Source organism: Entelurus aequoreus, linkage group LG09 (genome assembly GCF_033978785.1).
Source record: "Entelurus aequoreus isolate RoL-2023_Sb linkage group LG09, RoL_Eaeq_v1.1, whole genome shotgun sequence".
Classification (NCBI taxonomy): Eukaryota; Metazoa; Chordata; class Actinopteri; order Syngnathiformes; family Syngnathidae; genus Entelurus; species Entelurus aequoreus.
The window spans coordinates 7,843,009-7,862,509 of record NC_084739.1 but is presented as its reverse complement, the minus strand read 5'-3'; the positions used below and the strand labels follow the sequence as shown (position 1 = coordinate 7,862,509).

Here is a 19,501-nt window from a genome sequence, read left to right as displayed (position 1 = left end):
ATATGTTTGTATATGTTTGTGTATATATATGTATATGTGTGTATTCATATGTGTCTGTATATATGTACAGTATATATGTATATATGTACAATATATATATATATATATATATATATATATATATATATATACATATATATATATATATATATATATATATATATATATATATATATATATGTGTGTGTGTATGCATATGTGTATGTATATATGTTTATTTGTATATATGTGTATATGTGTAGGTGTATATATATATGTGTGTGTATGCATATGTGTATGTATATATGTTTATTTGAAAATATGTGTATATATATATATGTGTATATATATGTATATGTGTGTATATATATGTGTATGTATATATGTACAGAATATATGTATATATGTACAGTATATATATATATATATGTATGTAGATAGGTTTATATGTATATATGTGTGTATATATATATATATATATATATATATATATATATATATATATATATATATATATATGTATATATATATATATATATATATATATATGTATATATATATATATATATATATATATATATATATATATATATATATATATATATATATATATATATATATAGGACGGCGTGGCGTAGTGGGTAGAGCAACCGTGCCAGAAACCTGAGGGTTGCAGGTTCGCTCCCCGCCTCTTACCATCCAAAAAGTCGCTGCCGTTGTGTCCTTGGGCAGGACACTTCACCCTTTGCCCCCGGTGCCACTCACACCGGTGAAATGAATGATGAATGAATGATAGGTGGTGGTTGGAGGGGCCGTAGGCGCAAACTGGCAGCCTCGCTTCCGTCAGTCTACCCCAGGGCAGCTGTGGCTACAAATGTAGCTTACCACCACCAGGTGTGAATGAATGATGGGTTCCCACTTCTCTGTGAGTGCTTTGAGTATCTAACAATAGAAAAGCGCGATATAAATTTAATCCATCATCATCATCATCTTCATATATATATATATATATATATATATATATATATATATATATATATATATATATATATATATATATATATATATATATATATATATATATATATATATATATATATATATATATGTATATGTATATATATATGTGTGTGTATGCATATGTGTATGTATATATGTTTATTTGTATATATGTGTATATATATATGTGTATATATATGTATATGTGTGTATACAAAAGTGTATGTATATATGTATATATATATGTGTATGTATATATATATATATATACATACATATATATATATATATATATATATATATATATATATATATATATATATATATATATATATATATATACACACACACATATATACTATTTTCTGTGTTCTATTATTTTTATTTTCCAGCTTTCCTCAGAGGGTGTCCTCTGCATCAGCAATTATCGGCCTCAGCTGTGAGCGTCATGATCTGTCACCTCAAATCATGCCTTGTATTGAGTTTGTTGGCGTTTTTTTTCCTGAGTTTCATGTCTTCGTCCGAAAAATAGGGTAAAGGGAAGGCCTTGCAAAACGAAACTAAACTGATCAGGGTATGAACGGAACGGCATGCTGGAGAACAGCAAAAACCTACGAGTGAAACTCTATACAAGACATGATCTGATGTGATAGATCATGACAGCATTTCGTTTTTGTATAAAAAGCCCTTTGTAGATAAAGTTTGATTCATAATTGACACATTTCCTCCTTAATGTGAAATATGATTTTATTTATCAGAATATTATACATTGTCACAAATAGGCAGTGGACACTCGTCTTACTGATTACTTGCTAGATGATAGAAGCTTTATTGTCTATGTGCGTGGTTGTATAAGCGCCATGGCGACTGCTGGTGGCCCACACCCATGCGAAAGAGATGTTCTCATGCCGTCATGTCTCACCGAAGAGCGCAGACGTTACAAGATTGTAATTATGCTTTATTATAAGGAAACCTCTGGAATGAAGTTTGCTCCCACTTGTGGCTGTATGTGCGGTATGCAGAGGCAATAAGATGTCTCACGTCGATCGCACGCGTTTTGAAATCCTCGCGTTGTACCCGTGCAGGAGTTTTTGGTGACAGGGAGGTGAGCTCCTCACCTCCGGCGGGTCCTCAGCGTACTCCATTAAGGTGCCAGGAGCACGGGCGCATTTTCACGAAATATCCTTTTGTCAGAACGCCAAATTGGGCAAATTATCCGCACGCTAATACACCTCGCCGCGCCGCAGGTCCTCAAACCCGACATAAATGACCTCAATTAGGCTGTCTGAGCGCGGGCAAAGTGTCTCGCCGGCGACGGATTGTTGAGTGGCGGCGGCGGATCAACACCGCCACTTCTCGCCACATCACCTGGATGAGCGCGTCACATTTGTAAATCAATGAGGGAGCGGTGAGGAGGGGATTGCGCGTGCAGGGGAGGACCTTTCCTGTCTGCTTGTTGAGAACCAAATTGCCCCCATTACCCGCCCTCGCTCGGGGACTGCGGTAAGACAGAAAGGAGGTAATCTGTTTCGGGTTCAAACCGTTGCCATCGTACAGGTGTATCAACTCGTAACGTGCAGTGATATCATGATACAGCTGGTACGTAATTGTTCCCCTATACTTGACATTTGTGTTTTACATAACAAGGCTGGTTTTACTTGGTTCTATTTATGTGCACTTCCCTGCTGCACTATTCCTTTATTTGTATTTATTTTTTAAATAATATTGATTTATTAATTTGATAGGGAAATCATAATACTGGTACTGAGAATACAGACACTTTTTGTGAACAGCTGCAATCACAAATTACAAAATAAAGTTGAAAAAACATCTATGTCGTGCGCGCAATACAACTGTGCTGTTTTTATTTTGAAAAGTGTTATTTATGGGCGTATGTCCGGGTGTAACCTGTGAGTGAAGGTGCACAGCGACAAGTGATGCACGGTTTACACCCGAGACGCCAAAAAGAGAAAAGTTGATGATGAATGGCGTGTTTTCAACAAGACATGGACTGCAAGCAACGTTCCCTCTAAGGTGCGTGCCTGCGCAATTGCGCACTGCTCAAGCGTCCTCTGCGCACAGCAAATATATGCCGCGCACCAAATCAAATCCCATCTGAATTCTAAACAAAATAAACACATTTATTCTTTGTAATTTTGCAATGCAACTCTGAGTGACAGTGACAACAAGCGGCCCTGAGGGTGTTCATCAACACCGTTCAATTGAACACCGTTCAATTATTGTAACGTCTATCGAGATGCTTCGAGGACAGGAATTATATCGATCACTTTATTGAGCAAAACTGTTTATATTCGGCCATAACCATACCAAAAACATGAGTAAAAAACTTATACCTCGAAAAACTAGTCATTTTCTGCCGTACAAACCAGGCCAAAACCAACTTGTCGTCTGTCACCAACACGCATACCACTAAACCACTGGTGCGTTTATGGCCACACAAAAAGTCGGACAACTCAAACACCACACAAAGTTACACTATGACTCCTCAGTCATACGTGGGCTTATTTTACTGTCATTTATTATTAATGTTAATGTATTTATATTAATCATGGAATGCTGTTACTAGAGAAAGTTACAGGAATGCACACTTCATCCTATGCTTACATTTCATTGTGCAACATGAGGATGTTTAAGGGGAACTAAATGTGATCTCTGAAAGGGGTAGAAATTATTTCCAAAGCAGTGCTTTTGGTATAAAGATAAGTTAGGTTAAATGAAAGTATTATTATTATTATTAATTATTATTAATTATTATTATTATTATTATTATTATTATTATTATTATTATTTATCTTACAGTATATATCAAAAATAATATTGAGCAAAATTTAATTGAAATATTGTCGATGTGGCCCTCCAGCAGTGCTCGGGTTGCTCATGCGGCCCCCGGTAAAAATTAGTTGCCCACCCCTGTCCTGTAGTGTCTTTAATTTAGCCATGTGACTAATCACACAGCCCCAGGTCAAGTCCAATTGTTTGATTACATTTAATTTCTCTAGATTCCTTTATTTGTGTCATTAAATACATGTTTTACTTACTTATCTGCCATCTCTGCATCCCAGAGTCCTAAAAAAACATAAGAATGTAACAATTTGTGTAAAAAAAAATGTTTTTATGAAATTGTTTTTTTATTTGGACTGTAATAACAAATAATGTGTTTTAGTATATTGGTGTTGTAGCCTTATAGCTTTTAGTACGAGACACTGTAACTGACTTCTTCATTGTTGTGTTCTCTAAAACCCCCTCCTTGAGGCTTTTCTTACCGCACAAAATCCAAAGAAACAGCAAAACACACATCATTTTAAAAAAAAGTTCATGCTAAAGTACCCATGATTGTCACACACACACTAGGTGTGGCGAAATTACTCTCTGCAGTTGACCCATCACCCTTGATCACCACCCTGGGAGGTGAGGGGAGCAGTGAGCAGCAGCGGTGGCCGCGCCCGGGAATCATTTTTGGTGATTCAACCCCCAATTCCAACCCTTGAAGCTGAGTGCCAAGCAGGGAGGTAATGGGTCTCATTTTTATAGTCTTTGGTATGGTTTGAACGTCTGCCTTAGGCCAGCTAGAAGGCCTTACTGACAACAACTCGTGATCTGATTGGCTATCGCAACTGTCTATCAACTGTATGATTCTGAAGGCCTCGGGCAGATTTGGTACAGCATGGCTCGCGGAATTCTGATTGGATGAAAACTCTATAACCTAAAAACAAGAGTGCTAAAATGAGCATAATATGACATGAAGAGAATATGAATAATTTCAGATATTTAGGGAAAGTAAATTAAAAATGACTTTTATCTTTAATTATGATGATGATTTCTGGTTATGTCAGGCCAGCAGAGAAGGCCTCGCTGGCGCAACGACAACCTATATAATAATAATAATAATAATAGATTTTATTTGTAAAAAACGCTTTACATTGAGTAAACAACCTCAAAGTGCTACAGTGTATTAAAAAAATAAAAAATAAAAAGATAATAAAAAATAAATAAAAATTAAAGCTGCAAGCAGCGATAGACGGGACCGACTTTGAGGGCTCATAAAATCCAAACCGGAGCAGTAATTAAAACTCTTTCATCAACTTTTAATCAGAAGGGTTCAATCTCTCTCCTGTGCTAATTTGAAGCCGACACGACAAACGCGCTCAGAGGAGATAATGTTTGAAAAAAGGTGACTTTTGTTTTGAAGGGGGAATTGCAAACTTCCTGTTGATTTTTGCTGGGGGTTGTCAGTGCGTGAAATATAGGTCTAAGTGAGACCTACATAGAGGTCTTTGTTTCATGTCTCTACGACATTCCTACTGGGAGTTACAGGCAGTTTTGTCTGTGTTTTCTTCCTAGGGGGCGATAGAGCGCAATTTTGAGTTTTGGGGTTTGGTTTTTTTGATTAGATCGCAATTTTCGCGGTGAGTTTTGAAGCATGTTAAAGGGGTCAAATTACAGCTCAAAGAGGCGGCGGTAAAATCATAAGATGCTTGAAAATCAATAGGGTCCTCTGTCCCAAAGGGACATCGGTCCCTAATAAAAACTAGAACAGCCAAATAGCTAGAACTAGTATGCATACCGTAATTTCCGGACTATAAGCCGCACCTGACTATAAGCCGCACCAGCTAAATTTAGGGGAAAATACAGATTGCTCCATATATAAGCCGCACCCGACTATAAGCCGCAGGGTTTTGATGTGTAATTAGCGTAGTATATAGGGGTTCCTGCTACCACGGAGGGGATTGTCGGGACAGAGATGACTGTTTGGGAACGCAAAGCGTCCCATTTATTAACAATAAATCTTTCAATCATTCAATCAAACTTTCACATCTTTGACATGGCGAACAGCATTCGTGCAGAGTACAAATAATACAACGGTGCAAAGTAATACAAAGTGCTCGCCTGTACGTTATCAAAATAACCAGCCTACCGGTATATGAAAAGTCAGTCTTTAATCATTGTGTCATCGTCTTCCTCCTGCGTACTAAAACCACCGAAATCCTCTTCGTCGGTGTCGGAGAAGAACAGGCCGTATATAAGCCGCACCCTTGTATAAGCCGCAGGGACCAGAACGAGGGGAAAAAGTAGCGACTTATAGTCCGGAAATTACGGTATATCTAAAAAAAAAAAAAAAAGTAGGCTTTTTTAAAAAGAAGGGTTTTTAAGCCGTTTTTAAAAGCATCCACAGTCTGTGGTGCCCTCAGGTGGTCAGGGAGAGCGTTCCACAGACTGGGAGCGGCGGAACAGAAAGCCTGGTCTCCCATTGTTCGTAGCTTTGTCCTCGGAGGTTGGAGGAGCTTCTGGATGTTCTTGCTGGGGATCCCGACAAGAAGTGTCGAGTGGCGGAAAAAGCTAAAAACGAGCGTCGTCGGACTCCCACGGTTCAAACTGTAAAAAAAATAAATTTTGGCCTTTTTTTTTGCTATTAATTACAGAAGTATTCACCCGAACATGTTCATTTACAAGCCAAGCAGTCCCCGGTTTATTGGGCGACGCTCTTTATGGCTTCATTACTACAATCAACGCCCAGGACGCCTCGCACACACACTCGTAAATCTACCTGAGCAGACAATGACTCATCCTGGGGTGCTCCACCTGCCATGACACTTTTACTGCACTCGCACAGTCGCGTTAAATCACTTTCTGAGAGTATTGGGGGTGGGGGGGGGGGGGTGAGGAAAATATGCAACGTGCAAGATATAATTGTAAGACATAATTGTGGCTGGGAAAATGTCAAGTGATCATAAAGAGTGGGGCTCCTCCACAGTTGTGACCTTTTATTGTCTGCTAAGACAACGTCGTAAAGGACAATAATTGCTTCCTCCACGGATGTTTTCGCGTCGGATTTTGCACGTGATGGACTGGCAACGCCGCACAAAAATGTAGGCTTGTTACTGCGGACTTGATAGTGGGGGCCGCTAATGACAGCTTCAGTGACGGTCGGGCTGAGTATGAGGTGAGGTGTGTGTGACGCATGTGTTCTGACCCGTCACCTCTTTGCCAGATATCATTAACCCTTTGTCCGACATTATGTCTAAATGCAATGTAATGTTTTGTAACATTCATCCACGACTCCATTAGTCCTAAATTATTTGTGGTATATTTTAGGCCTTATTGTGTAAGTCCAATCATGACGTGGATTCATTTGCTGAAACACAATACAAAACTCCATTGGAAAAGTTGTGAATTTTAGCAATTCTCATTTAAACACCATCCATGACTCCATCCATCCATTTTCTACCGCTTGTCCCTTTTGGGGTCGCGGGGGGTGCTGGAGACTATCTCAGCTGCATTCGGGCTCCATTAGTCCTACATTATTAGTGGTATATTTTGGGCCTTGTTGTTTATGTCCCATCATGACATAGATTCATTTGATGAAACACAATACAAAACTCCATTGGAAAACTTGAGAATTTTAGCAATTCTCATTTAAACACCATCCACGACTCAATCAGTCTTAAATCTTTAGTGGTATATTTTGGGCCTTATCGTGTATGTCCCATCATAACATAGATTCATTTGATGAAACACAATACAAAACTCCATTGGAAAACTTGAGAATTCTAGCAATTCTTATTTAAACACCATCCACAACTCTATTAGTCCTAAATTATTTGTATGATATTTTGGGCCTTATTGTGTATGTCCCATCATGACGTGGATACATTTGATGACACACAATACAAAACTCCATTGGAAAACTTGACAATTTTAGCAATTCTCATTTAAACACCATCCACGACTCAATCAGTCTTAAATCTTTAGTGGTATATTTTGGGCCTTATCGTGTATGTCCCATCATAACATAGATTCATTTGATGAAACACAATACAAAACTCCATCAGAAAACTTGAGAATTTTAGCAATTCTCATCTAAACACCATCCACAACTCTATTAGTCCTAAATTATTTGTATGATATTTTGGGCCTTATTGTATACGTCCCATCATGACATAGATTAATTTGATGAAACACAATACAAAACTCCATTGGAAAATTTGATAATTCTAGCAATTCTCATTTAAACACCATTCACGACTGTGTTAGTCCTAAATTATTTGTATGATATTTTGGGCCTTATTGTGTATGTCCCATAATGACGTGGATTCATTTGATGAAACACAATACAAAATTCCATTGGAAAAGTTGAGAATTTGAGCAATTCTCATTTAAACACCCTCCACGACTCTATTAGTCCAAAATTGTTTGTGGTATATTTCAGGCTTTATTGTGTATGTTCCATCATGATGTGGATTCATTTGATGAAACACAATACAAAACTCCATCAGAAAACTTGAGAATTTTAGCAATTCTCATTTAAACAACATCCACGACTCTATTAGTCCTAAATTATTTGTATGGTATTTTGGGCCTTATTGTGTATGTCCCATCATGATGTGGATTCATTTGATGAAACACAATACAAAATTCCATTGGAAAACTTGACAATTTTAGCAATTCTCATTTAAACACCATCCACGACTCTATCAGTCCTAAATTATTTGTATGATATGTTGGGCCTTATTGTGTATGTCCCATCATGATGTGGATTCATTTGATGAAACACAATACAAAACTCCATCGGAAAAGTTGAGAATTTTAGCAATTTCATTTAAACACCATTCATGACTCCATTAGTCCTAAATTATTTGTATGATATGTTGGGCCTTATTGTGTATGTCCCATCATGATGTGGATTCATTTGATGAAACACAATACAAAACTCCATCGGAAAAGTTGAGAATTTTAGCAATTTCATTTAAACACCATTCATGACTCCATTAGTCCTAAATTATTAGTGGTATATTTTGGGCCTAATTGTGTATGTCCCATCATGATGTGGATTCATTTGATGACACACAATACAAAACTCCATTGGAAAAGTTGAGAATTTTAGCAATTCTCATCTAAACACCATCCACGACTCCATTAGTCCTAAATTATGTGTATGATATTTTGGGCCTTATTGTGTATGTCCCATCATGATGTGGATTCATTTGATGACACACAATACAAAACTCCATTGGAAAACTTGAGAATTTTAGCAATTTCATTTAAACACCATCCACGACTCATTTAATCTTAAATCTTTAGTGGTATATTTTGGGCCTTATCGTGTATCTCCCATCATGATGTGGATTCATTTGATGAAACACAATACAAAACTCCATTGGAAAACTTGACAATTTTAGCAATTCTCATTTAAACACCATCCACGACTCTATTAGTCCTAAATTATTTGTATGATATGTTGGGCCTTATTGTGTATGTCCCATAATGACGTGGATTCATTTGATGACACACAATACAAAACTCCATTGGAAAACTTGAGAATTCTAGCAATTCTCATTTAAACACCATCCACGACTCTATTAGTCCTAAATTATTTGTATGACATTTTGGGACTTATTGTTTATGTCCCATCATGACCTGGATTCATTTGATGAAACACAATACAAAACTCCATTGGAAAAGTTGAGAATTTTAGCAATTTCATTTAAACACCCTTCATGACTCCATTAGTCCTAAATTATTAGTGGTATATTTTGGGCCTAATTGTGGAAGTCCCATCATGATGTGGATTCATTTGATGACACACAATACAAAACTCCATTGGAAAAGTTGAGAATTTTAGCAATTCTCATCTAAACACCATCCACGACTCTATTAGTCCTAAATTATTTGTATGATATTTTGGGCCTTATTGTGTATGTCCCATCATGATGTGGATTCATTTGTTGAAACACAATACAAAATTCCATTGGAAAACTTGACAATTTTAGCAATTCTCATTTAAACACCATCCACGACTCTATCAGTCCTAAATTATTTGTATGATATGTTGGGCCTTATTGTGTACTTCCCATCATGATGTGGATTCATTTGATGACACACAATACAAAACTCCATTGGAAAAGTTGAGAATTTTAGCAATTCTCATTTAAACACCATCCACGACTCTATCAGTCCTAAATTATTTGTATGATATGTTGGGCCTTATTGTGTACGTCCCATCATGATGTGGATTCATTTGATGAAACACAATACAAAACTCCATCGGAAAAGTTGAGAATTTTAGCAATTTCATTTAAACACCATTCATGACTCCATTAGTCCTAAATTATTAGTGGTATATTTTGGGCCTAATTGTGTATGTCCCATCATGATGTGGATTCATTTGATGACACACAATACAAAACTCCATTGGAAAAGTTGAGAATTTTAGCAATTCTCACCTAAACACCATCCACGACTCCATTAGTCCTAAATTATGTGTATGATATTTTGGGCCTTATTGTGTATGTCCCATCATGATGTGGATTCATTTGATGACACACAATACAAAACTCCATTGGAAAACTTGAGAATTCTAGCAATTCTCATTTAAACACCATCCACAACTCTATTAGTCCTAAATTATTTGTATATGTTGGACCTCATTGTGTATGTCCCATCGTGATGTGGATTCATTTGATGAAACACAATACAAAACTCCATCAGAAAACTTGAGAATTCTAGCAATTCTCATTTAAACAACATCCACAACTCTATTAGTCCTAAATTATTTGTATGATATGTTGGGCCTTATTGTGTATGTCCCATCATGATGTGGATTCATTTGATGAAACACAATACAAAACTCCATCGGAAAAGTTGAGAATTTTAGCAATTTCATTTAAACACCATTCATGACTCCATTAGTCCTAAATTATTAGTGGTATATTTTGGGCCTAATTGTGTATGTCCCATCATGATGTGGATTCATTTGATGACACACAATACAACATTCCATTGGAAAACTTGACAATTTTAGCAATTCTCATTTAAACACCATCCACGACTCTATCAGTCCTAAATTATTTGTGGTATATTTTGGGCCTTATTGTGTATGTCCCATCATGACGTGGATTGACATGGAAGACATCTACCTATTTGGAACCGTGATCACGGGGCACCTGCTGAATGGGCTGGGCATTGTTCTGGTGTATCGTCAAATTCGTAAGACGATGGCAGCCACTCAAGGAGCCCAAAGGCTGTTCGTCGCAATGGAAGGTTTGGGCCGGGCTGTGGGATCACAGACTGTGGCGATTTCTGAACTGAATCGCAAGATGGATCACATCATGGAGAAGCTTGCTGAAAAGGAAAAATTTAATATGAGAGACAAGTCATTGTATTGTCTGCTCGCGGAAAACAAACAACCTAATCTACGATTTGACTCCCTCGAATGGCCTGGACGCTGTGAACAACAGGAACAGGCTGTTCTAAAAACACCCCAGAGGACACCTCAATGATGGACGCTTTTGACCTCCCTCCCTCCTCAACGACACCTGGAGTCGAACTTTTGCTTGCATGCAGAACGGCCCCAGTCTATGAACATTACATCATCACACACAAGACAATGGGCAAATACACCCACACCCTCCCTCCCCCAACCCACGCCTTCACCACCGCTTGTTTCCCCTCGGGCGATGGATGGCTGGCAGCGCTTCATAGCAGCAGTCGACCTCCAGGGCCCCAACTCCCCGCCCCTCTGTTGCGAGTTGTCGTGATTAAATGTAACGTGTTTATGTGTTCATTGCATGGAGGTTTTTTCCCACTCCAAACTAGACCCCCTTAGGAGCCCAGTCTAGATTGTATTTTTTTACTCATCTTCTTTCCCAGCGTTTTACCTTTATCTTATCTTTTACGGGGCGCCTTTGGCGACCCATCAGCGTTCCTGTTCTGTAACCCTGAACAGTGTTTGTTTGTCTAATCCTGAACGGGTTTGTGCTGAAAACATACTTTCGTTGTACTTGTGCAATGACAATAAAGTCCTATCCTATCCTATCCTATTAATTTGATGACACACAATACAAAACTCCATCGGAAAACTCAACAATTTTAGCAATTCTCATTTAAACACCATCCACGGCTCCATTAGTCCTAAACTATGTGTGGTATATTTTGGGCCTTATTGTGTATGTCCCATCATGATGTGGATTCATTTGATGTCACACAATACAAAACTCCATTGGAAAACTTGAGAATTCTAGCAATTCTCATTTAAACACCATCCACGACTCTATTAGTCCTAAATTATTTGTATGATATTTTGGGCCTTATTGTGTATGTCCCATCATGACGTGGATTCATTTGATGAAACACAATACAAAATTCCATTGGAAAACTTGACAATTTTAGCAATTCTCATTTAAACACCATCCACGACTCTATCAGTCCTAAATTATTTGTGGTATATTTTGGGCCTTATTGTGTATGTCTCATCATGATGTGGATTCATTTGATGAAACACACATCACAAAACTCTATTAGAAAAATGTCAAATTTTAGCAATTCTCATTTAAACACTATCCACGACTCTTTTAGTTCTAAATTATTTGTGGTGTATTTTGGGCCTGATTGTGTATGTCCCATCATGATGTGGATTCATTTGATGACACACAATACAAAACTCTATTGGAAAAGTTGAGAATTTTAGCAATTCTCATTTAAACACCATCCACGACTCCATTAGTCCTAAACTATGTGTGGTATATTTTAGGCCTAATTGTGTTTGTCCCGTTGTGATGTGGATTCATTTGATGAAACACAATACAAAACTCCATTGGAAAACTTGACAATTTTAGCAATTCTCATTTAAACACCATCCACGACTCCATTAGTCCTAAATGATTAGTGGTATATTTTGGGCCTTATTGTTTATGTCCCATCATGACGTCGATTAATTTGATGAAACACAATACAAAACTCCATCGGAAAACTTGCCAATTTTAGCAATTCTCATTTAAACACCATTCATGACTCCATTAGTGCTAAATTGTTTGTGGTATATTTTGGGCCTTATTGTGTATGTCCCATCATGATGTGGATTCATTTAATGACACACGATACAAAACTCCATTGGAAAAGTTGACAATTTTAGCAATTCTCATTTAAACACCATCCACGACTCCATTAGTCCTAAATGATTAGTGGTATATTTTGGGCCTTATTGTGTATGTCCCTTCATGACGTGGATTCATTTGATGACACACTATACAAAACTCCATCGGAAAAGTTGAGAATTTTAGCAATTCTCATTTAAACACCATCCACGACTCCATTAGTGCTAAATTATTTTTTGGTATATTGCGGGCCTTATTATTTATGTCCCATCATGACGTGGATACAGTTGATGAAACACAATACAAAACTCCATCGGAAAACTTGACAATTTTAGCAATTCTCATTTAAAGGAGAGCATTATTCATTCAGGACATGTTTATATTTGGGGTGGAAGTTTGCACTCCTGTAGAACTGTTCTGCATCATAATACGTTTGTTCTGTTTTGTTATTTAGCCACAAAAACGAGACAAAAAAAACACAGAGAACTTGTGCACTTGTAAATGTAGCCTTTTTATTGCAACTCTTGTATTGACAGATGCAACAATCACTAAAACCCGTTGTGATTTATTATAATAAATGTAATAAACGTGTAAATAAACGTACACTATATTAACTATATTACAATGACTTAATGTTGTTCATGGCCCATCATACTGACAATACATTGAAGTGCGACAATAGCATAAGACGCAATACAAAAGCTCCTTCAAAAACCTTGTACTTTTAGCAACTCGTATTCATATGGGAGCAATAATAATTTTGGACATGTTTTTATTCGGGGTTGTGTTTTGTGCTTGTGTAGAACTGTTCGGCATCCCAAAAAAAAATATTTTTTGCATTATTTGGCTACAAGATCAAACAAATACATCGCAAAATAAACGTGCAAGCTTTTTTTAATGCAGCTCCTGTGTTGAATCTCATTTCTTCCATGATTGCAACACTCACTAAAATTCAAACATAAGTAATGTGTCCTCATGTTGTTCACGATTCAACATCACGAGGTGCAATACAATAGCTCCATTGGGAAACCTTACATTTTTAGCAATACTCATTTCAATGAGAGCAGTACTCATTTTGGTCCTGTTTATATTTGGGGTTGTAGTTTGCCTTTGTGTAGAAGTGTTCTGCATCATATTTTTTTATTTATTTAGCTACAAAAAAAAAACGTTTACTTTGATTTCTTATAATTAGCCTAATTTTTAAAGTAATCCAACTTAATTGTGTTCATGACCCATCACAATGACGATGTGTTACCATAACATGACGTGCAATACAACATCTCCATTAGAGAACCCAACACTTATAATTACATTATTTGTGTGTGAGCAGTACTACTTTAAGACGTGTTTCTTATTGTGTTGGTAGTTTGCACTTGTGTAGAACTGTTCTGCATCGTAATATGTTTTCTATATTATTTAGCTACAAAAACAAATCCAAAAACAAACTTGTGTACTTTTAAAAAGCAGCATTTTTAATGCGAATCTTGTATTGTATTTCACTAAAACGCATAGTGATTTGTTATATTAAACTTAATGAAATAGTAAGGCGACTGTGAGATTGTTAATAGGCAAAATAAGTGCTCAATTTCAGCCTTACACCCTTTCGGTCTTTAAAATAGTCAATTTATGAATTCATGGATGTAAAATTGTTTATTTTGTTGACCACTGCCCGGAAAAATTAATCAACTAAACTAATTTTAATGGTGTTGTTGACCCATCATAGTGACGATGCATTCTTCAAAAGCTCCATCAGAAAACCGTATAATTATAACTATATTATTTGTGTTTGAGCGGTATTCACTGAAGACATGTTTCTATTTGTGGTTTTCGGGTGCACTCGTGTACTGCGAACTGTTCTGCATTAACTGATAGAGATTTCTTATTTTGGTAGCAAGACAAATACAAGCCAAAATGTCATCATACTTTATTATTTGTTTTATTTTCCATGTGTTTACTTGATTAGTCTGCGTGTCCTGTATACTGCATGTAGTGTTGCTGCTACTGGAACCTGGATTTCCCTGTGGATCAATAAAATTCTATCTCATCTAATGTAAATTATCCGCTACAGTTTGGTCCTCATGTGCCCTCAACGTGTTAATAAAATAGCCCACTTTAATGTGCAAGTAATGCGAGTCAATCATATTCACGTGCAATCGTTATGATTATGAATTAGACCCGGTAAAAATAATGCTAATTCTCGCCAAGCTGCTGTCATCGCGAACCAACGAGATTCAATGCAAAAGCAATATCAGAAACCCCCACAATTATAGCTGTGCTCATAATGTAAGAGGGTGGTATTCATTTAAGACCTGTCTTTTATGGTGCTGGTAGAGTGCAGCGGGGCAGAACTGTTCTGCGTCATGCTGATACGGCTTTTTTTAAAATATTTTTGTTACATTGTTGAGCCAGAAAAACAAAAAACACTGAAGACTTCACCTACTGGATTCATGTGTGTGTAAATGTAGAATTTGCAATGCAACTCTTGTATTAGATTGTGCCGGTAAGCTTGAATTTGTGCAACACTGCTTAAAAACTCAAGTAAATAAGCAATATTTTTAGCCCCAGTGTGTATTTTGTACTTTATTTTTGGACACATTTCTCATGACTATTTATCATGGTCAGTGCACAGTATGAGATGCAATGCAAAAGCTCAATCAGAAACCCTTACAATTAAAACAATGCTCATTTGGTATTATTTTTACGGCATGTTTATTATTGTTACTATTTTCTCCAGTGTAGTTCAAGTGTTCTGCATCATGTTTATAGTGTTTTCTAACATTTTTGTTACATTACTTAGCTAGAAAAAACAACAAAACACTGAAAACTACAACCGCTAAATGTGTGTTTTTGTAATGCAACTTTTGCATTAGACTGTCTGTCAACTTATGCAACATTTTCATTAAAACTTGAAGAAAAAACCAACAGCCTTAGTCCGTTGTATAATTTTGTCAATTTTTCAAAGTGTCTTTTTTTTGTAAGTTTCAAGTGTAATGTGATTCTTGTATCCCATGCATCATGACTATGATGCAATACAGAAGCTCTATAAGAAAACCTTACAATTAAAACACTGCTCTTTTTGGAATTATTTTAAGGCATTTTTATTTTTGTTATTATTGTTTCCTTTGGGGTGGAACTGTTTGCATCATACTGATAGCCCTTTTTAATATTTTGTTACATTATATTCCTAGAAAAACCAAAAAAACACTGCAAGCTACGACTATAGACGAGTGTCCTTAAAAATTTACATTTTTAAAGCATTTGAATGAATATTGGATTTCATTTGATGCAAAACTCACAAAAAAAAGGACTTTCCGCTTGTTGTGAATCCCCGAGAAGCTCCTTTCTGCACTTTTCCAGGCCCTGATGGACAAAGTGAATATCCACTTTAATACTTCCTAATCCGGGTGTTCTCTCGCTGTGTTGTGTCACACATCTCCACGCCGTGGGTACAAGGAGGCCACGCAGAGCAAGGTAGGAGTCCTGCTAATTCATGTGCACATGTGCCTGCTTCAGTGCCCCCACCACCACCACCTCGCTGACAGCAACAAGGAGGAGGGGTGCATGATAAATTGCCGTCCACAGGGGACCTCCAGAGCAAAGGCACCATGATGTGGGTAGAAATGGAAATGGCTCTCTTACGCCAGCATTACATCACTTTGGAAGTCAACTAGGCGTTGGAATTGTCCAAGAAGAAATGCAGATATTTTGGATATACATTTTAAAAGCACATAATAATTGTGCAGCATGTTCAAAATAGTTTGCGTTCAATAAAACATGCAAAAAAGAAATGTTGAAATTTGTGGTGTATAAAATGCAACCGCTTACATGTTGAAAGTGTTAAAATTGCACAATAATGCACAATTTTTCTGTTTTTAGTACATCAACACAAATATGTCTTTCTATGTTTGTTTTTTTTTTTTTTTAGATGGATGCAATTCACCAACATCATTGCAATATTTTTTTTTTAAATGAGGATTTTAGATGGCAATAGGATAAGTTCCCTATTTTTTGTTTTTGCATTTTAATGAAATGATCTCTTTAATTTTACCTGCATTTTATTTTGTACTTAATTTGCTAGTTTAAAAATGGAAACCCATATTTTTTGTACAGGTAAACATGAATTTAATCTCCTTTAAAGTGTTTTATCAAATAATACACCACAAAATTATTTAAATATAATTTCACCCAAAATTGGTTGTATCAGAAAATACCCCCTATATATATATATATATATATATATATATATATATATATATATATATATATATATATATATATATATATATATATATATATATATATATATATACACACACACTACACACACTTGCAAAATCTAGTGTGTATTTCTCAGTTTAAACCTAAATATATTTAAATGGCAGCTTTTCTTTTGGGAATGTACACACTAATGTTCCTAATATCACTGTCAAAAAAAACATGTTCAAACGAGTAAAACATTTTTGGTATATGGTGAATAAAGTCAATGAGGCACACAGAGATATGGAACAGAATTGTTTCTTATTTTTTTTCCAGAATACATACAAAAAAATACCAATTCTCTTCCCATGGTATACACCTGAAAAATAATTCAAATGTGGACAATTGCTGATTATTTTTTTTTTGAAGAAAAGAAAAACAAACAAAAAAACATGCATGTAAATTATTTTCTTCTCGGTGAGACGTTTTTTTGTCTTTAAATAAAGAACAAATACAATCATTGCAATTTTCAAATGAACATCGAAATAAGGAACCCCTACTTTTAATTAGTATTTTGATTTTTTTTCTTTAAATAAAAAAAAAATCCCCTCATATTAGCTATAGTTCTGTTTGGACATAATGCACTTTTTGAGTTGCTCAAATATGTTCCATTTTTGCAGCCTGCTTTTAAGCAGACATATAAATAAATACAAGTCCACGGATCCCGTCCATATGCGTTCATATAAAAGTCTTTATAGTTGCATTCTTTGTATTATAAACTTTGCAAAGTCTATTTTGTGTTGTTGTTGTCTCTCCCTCACTGGTATCCAAGCGCCGAAGCTGTGGTGAGTCTCTGGCCGTACAGTGCGTAAGGAGAGTAGTAAGGCCCGGTTGCAGCAGGGACCGGGACAGGGGCTCCGGGGGTCGGCAGCGGGCTTTTGGAGTACGGGTGGTAGCGACTGCTGAGTCCCAGTGCGTGGTGCGGGCTCCTGAGGGCCAGAGTCCCGGGGCTGCCCGGGCCCCCTGACGGCGGCATGTGCATGTGACAGGCCATGGCCGCGGCAGCCGCGCTGGCCAGGGAGGACGAGCCCGGGTAGCCGGAAATAAGCTTCTCTGCCCCGGTGAACGCGGTGTGAGTCCTCAGGTGGTTCAGGAGCTCCTCCGAGGAGGAGAAGCGCTTGTCGCACGGTCCGTTTGCCGAGACCCAGTTGCAAACATGAGGGAGGGGGTCATTGGGGAGCATAAAGCCGTATGGGTATAAGGGGTGTCCGCTGAATGAGGGCGCCGACGTGTGAACTCCGTGCATGGGGTGCGTGGGGTACATGAGCGGGTAGCTGGACTTGAGCGCGTTCGCCGCCGCCGCCGCCGCCGCGGCCGAGTCGTGGCCGCAAGACCCACCGGCCGCGCCCGCCAAGTGGCTGGCGCAGTGGTAGCTGAGGCAGTAAGGGTCTCTGCACAGGCTGGCCGACATGATGGAGGGAGGAGACGCCCCGGCCAGAGGGCTGGAGCCCTTGCTGCACCCCAGCGCGTTTACCAGGCTGCCTCCGTGCGGCATGAAGTGTTGCGGGTAGCCCGCGTAGGCCCCGGCCAAGCCGCCCGGGTACGTCATGCCGGCCGGGGGCAGAGGGAAGACGGTCTGGCCCGGCTTGTACGGGGACACGGGCGCCACCAGCCCGGAGCCCAGCACCGACGCCGACGACACGGACGTGACCGAGGGAGAGTCCGAGGAGGAGGAAGACGTGGAGGTCTTAGCGCCGTGCGTGGTCTCCTGGTGCTGGTTCACCTCCACGTTAATCCCACCGCAACTCACACTTATCCGGCTGTGGCTGGACGTGCCCGAGCCGTCCGAGTGCTTCCCGCAGTCCGACTCCTTCTTGTTGTCGTCCCGCTCCCCGCATTTGCCGTCCGCCGGCATCGGGGAGGCGGACGTGCTGGAGTTGGGGCTGCCTGTGCGCGGCGTGAACGGCTGACAGGTGGCGCTCGGCACTCGGAAACCGGACTTGTCGGCTCCGCCGCTGGAGGAGTCCTTCTTGTCCGACGGCTTGGAGTAGGGCTTGAAGCTGGATTTGTCATCCACGCCGATGTCGCTCAGCTTCAAAGGGCCGGATTTAGAATCCTTGTCCGTAGATCCGTTGGAGGTGACGGAGGAGAGTTTGGAGGAGGGCGGCGGGTCCGGCTTGCCGATCTGGGAGCAGGTCTGCGCCAGGAGGGCCAGCGGACTTTTCTTAGCATCGAGCTGCGGAAAAGTCGACATTTTAATCACTTGCATTTTGTTTTTTCATAAAAATTTTTTTTTTTTTTACTTTTTTTTTTTTTAACATTTTAATCACTTGCATTTTGTTTTTTCATAAAAATTTTTTTTTTTTTTTTTTTAAAAACAACAAAATTCCGCTTACCTCAATAGGGCTGACGGGTGTGGAGGGTAAAGGCTGCAG

General features: G+C 38.2%; 1 protein-coding gene across 1 annotated transcript in view; it reads right to left on the bottom strand.

Annotated features, from left to right (window-relative positions):
• Positions 1-17,368: 17,368 nt before the first annotated feature.
• The window catches only part of LOC133656761 (zinc finger protein 503-like), a 2,673-nt gene continuing 540 nt past the window's right edge, over positions 17,369-19,501 (bottom strand). The window contains exons 1-2 of the mRNA XM_062057599.1: positions 19,463-19,501; positions 17,369-19,302 (exon numbers count right to left, since the gene is read on the bottom strand). The exon at positions 19,463-19,501 is cut by the window's right edge and continues 540 nt beyond it. Of these exons, the coding sequence (XP_061913583.1) occupies positions 17,884-19,302; positions 19,463-19,501 (1,458 nt within the window). The 3' untranslated portion in view covers positions 17,369-17,883. The remainder of the gene's footprint in view (positions 19,303-19,462) is intronic.